The following is a 646-nucleotide window of genomic DNA, read 5'->3' on the forward strand; positions in this document are numbered from 1 at the left end:
ACAGAAGGAGACCCTCTGTTTAAAAAAAAGAAAGCAGAGGAAGAGGAGGAGGAGGAGAAAGAAGATGAAGAAGGAGAAGAGGAGGAGGAAAGAAAAAATAAAAGAAATGAATAAAAGGAAAAGTGCTTGAAGAATTTTGGAGAGAAGACAATGAATGAATGTGTAAAAAGTGCCAGGCATATAGTTGGTACTCAAAACACATGAGCCAGTTTTGAGGCCATTGCTCTGTCAAGCCTGGGAACTTCTCAAAGGAGAAGGAAACACAAGCTATAAGAATAGAGCAAATATAGGAAGTGCACCAAGCTTGACTCTCTCTCTCCTTCCTGCCCCCAGGTGAACCACACCCCTAGGAAGCTATGACAGAGGCTGGAAGGCTGCCCCCACCGCTGCCCCCACCGCTACCCCCACGACTAGACTGGTTTGTGCACACCCAGGTGGGCCAGCTGGCCCAAGGCGGGGTCCCCGAGTGGTTCCATGGTGCCATCTCAAGAGAGTGAGGACACACCCTTACCTTCTTTCCTTGTCTGCCTCTACCTTGAGCAGGTTTTACTTCAGAACTCTGGGCTCAGGCTCGGCGCCTATAGCTCAACCGGCTAAGGCGCCAGCCACCTACACCTAAGATGGCGGGTTCGAATCCCCAGCCCGG

The 646-nt window shown here is 50.8% G+C and overlaps 1 protein-coding gene across 1 annotated transcript in view; it reads left to right on the top strand.

The window, feature by feature from the left end:
• The first annotated feature begins 355 nt into the window (after positions 1 to 355).
• Positions 356 to 646, top strand: part of HSH2D (hematopoietic SH2 domain containing) — a 9076-nt gene continuing 8785 nt past the window's right edge. The window contains 1 exon segment of the mRNA XM_023517197.1: positions 356 to 493. Within this exon segment, the coding sequence (XP_023372965.1) occupies positions 357 to 493 (137 nt within the window). The 5' untranslated portion in view covers position 356.

Source organism: Otolemur garnettii, unplaced genomic scaffold (genome assembly GCF_000181295.1).
Source record: "Otolemur garnettii isolate 467f Iridium unplaced genomic scaffold, OtoGar3 scaffold00105, whole genome shotgun sequence".
Lineage (NCBI taxonomy): Eukaryota > Metazoa > Chordata > Mammalia > Primates > Galagidae > Otolemur > Otolemur garnettii.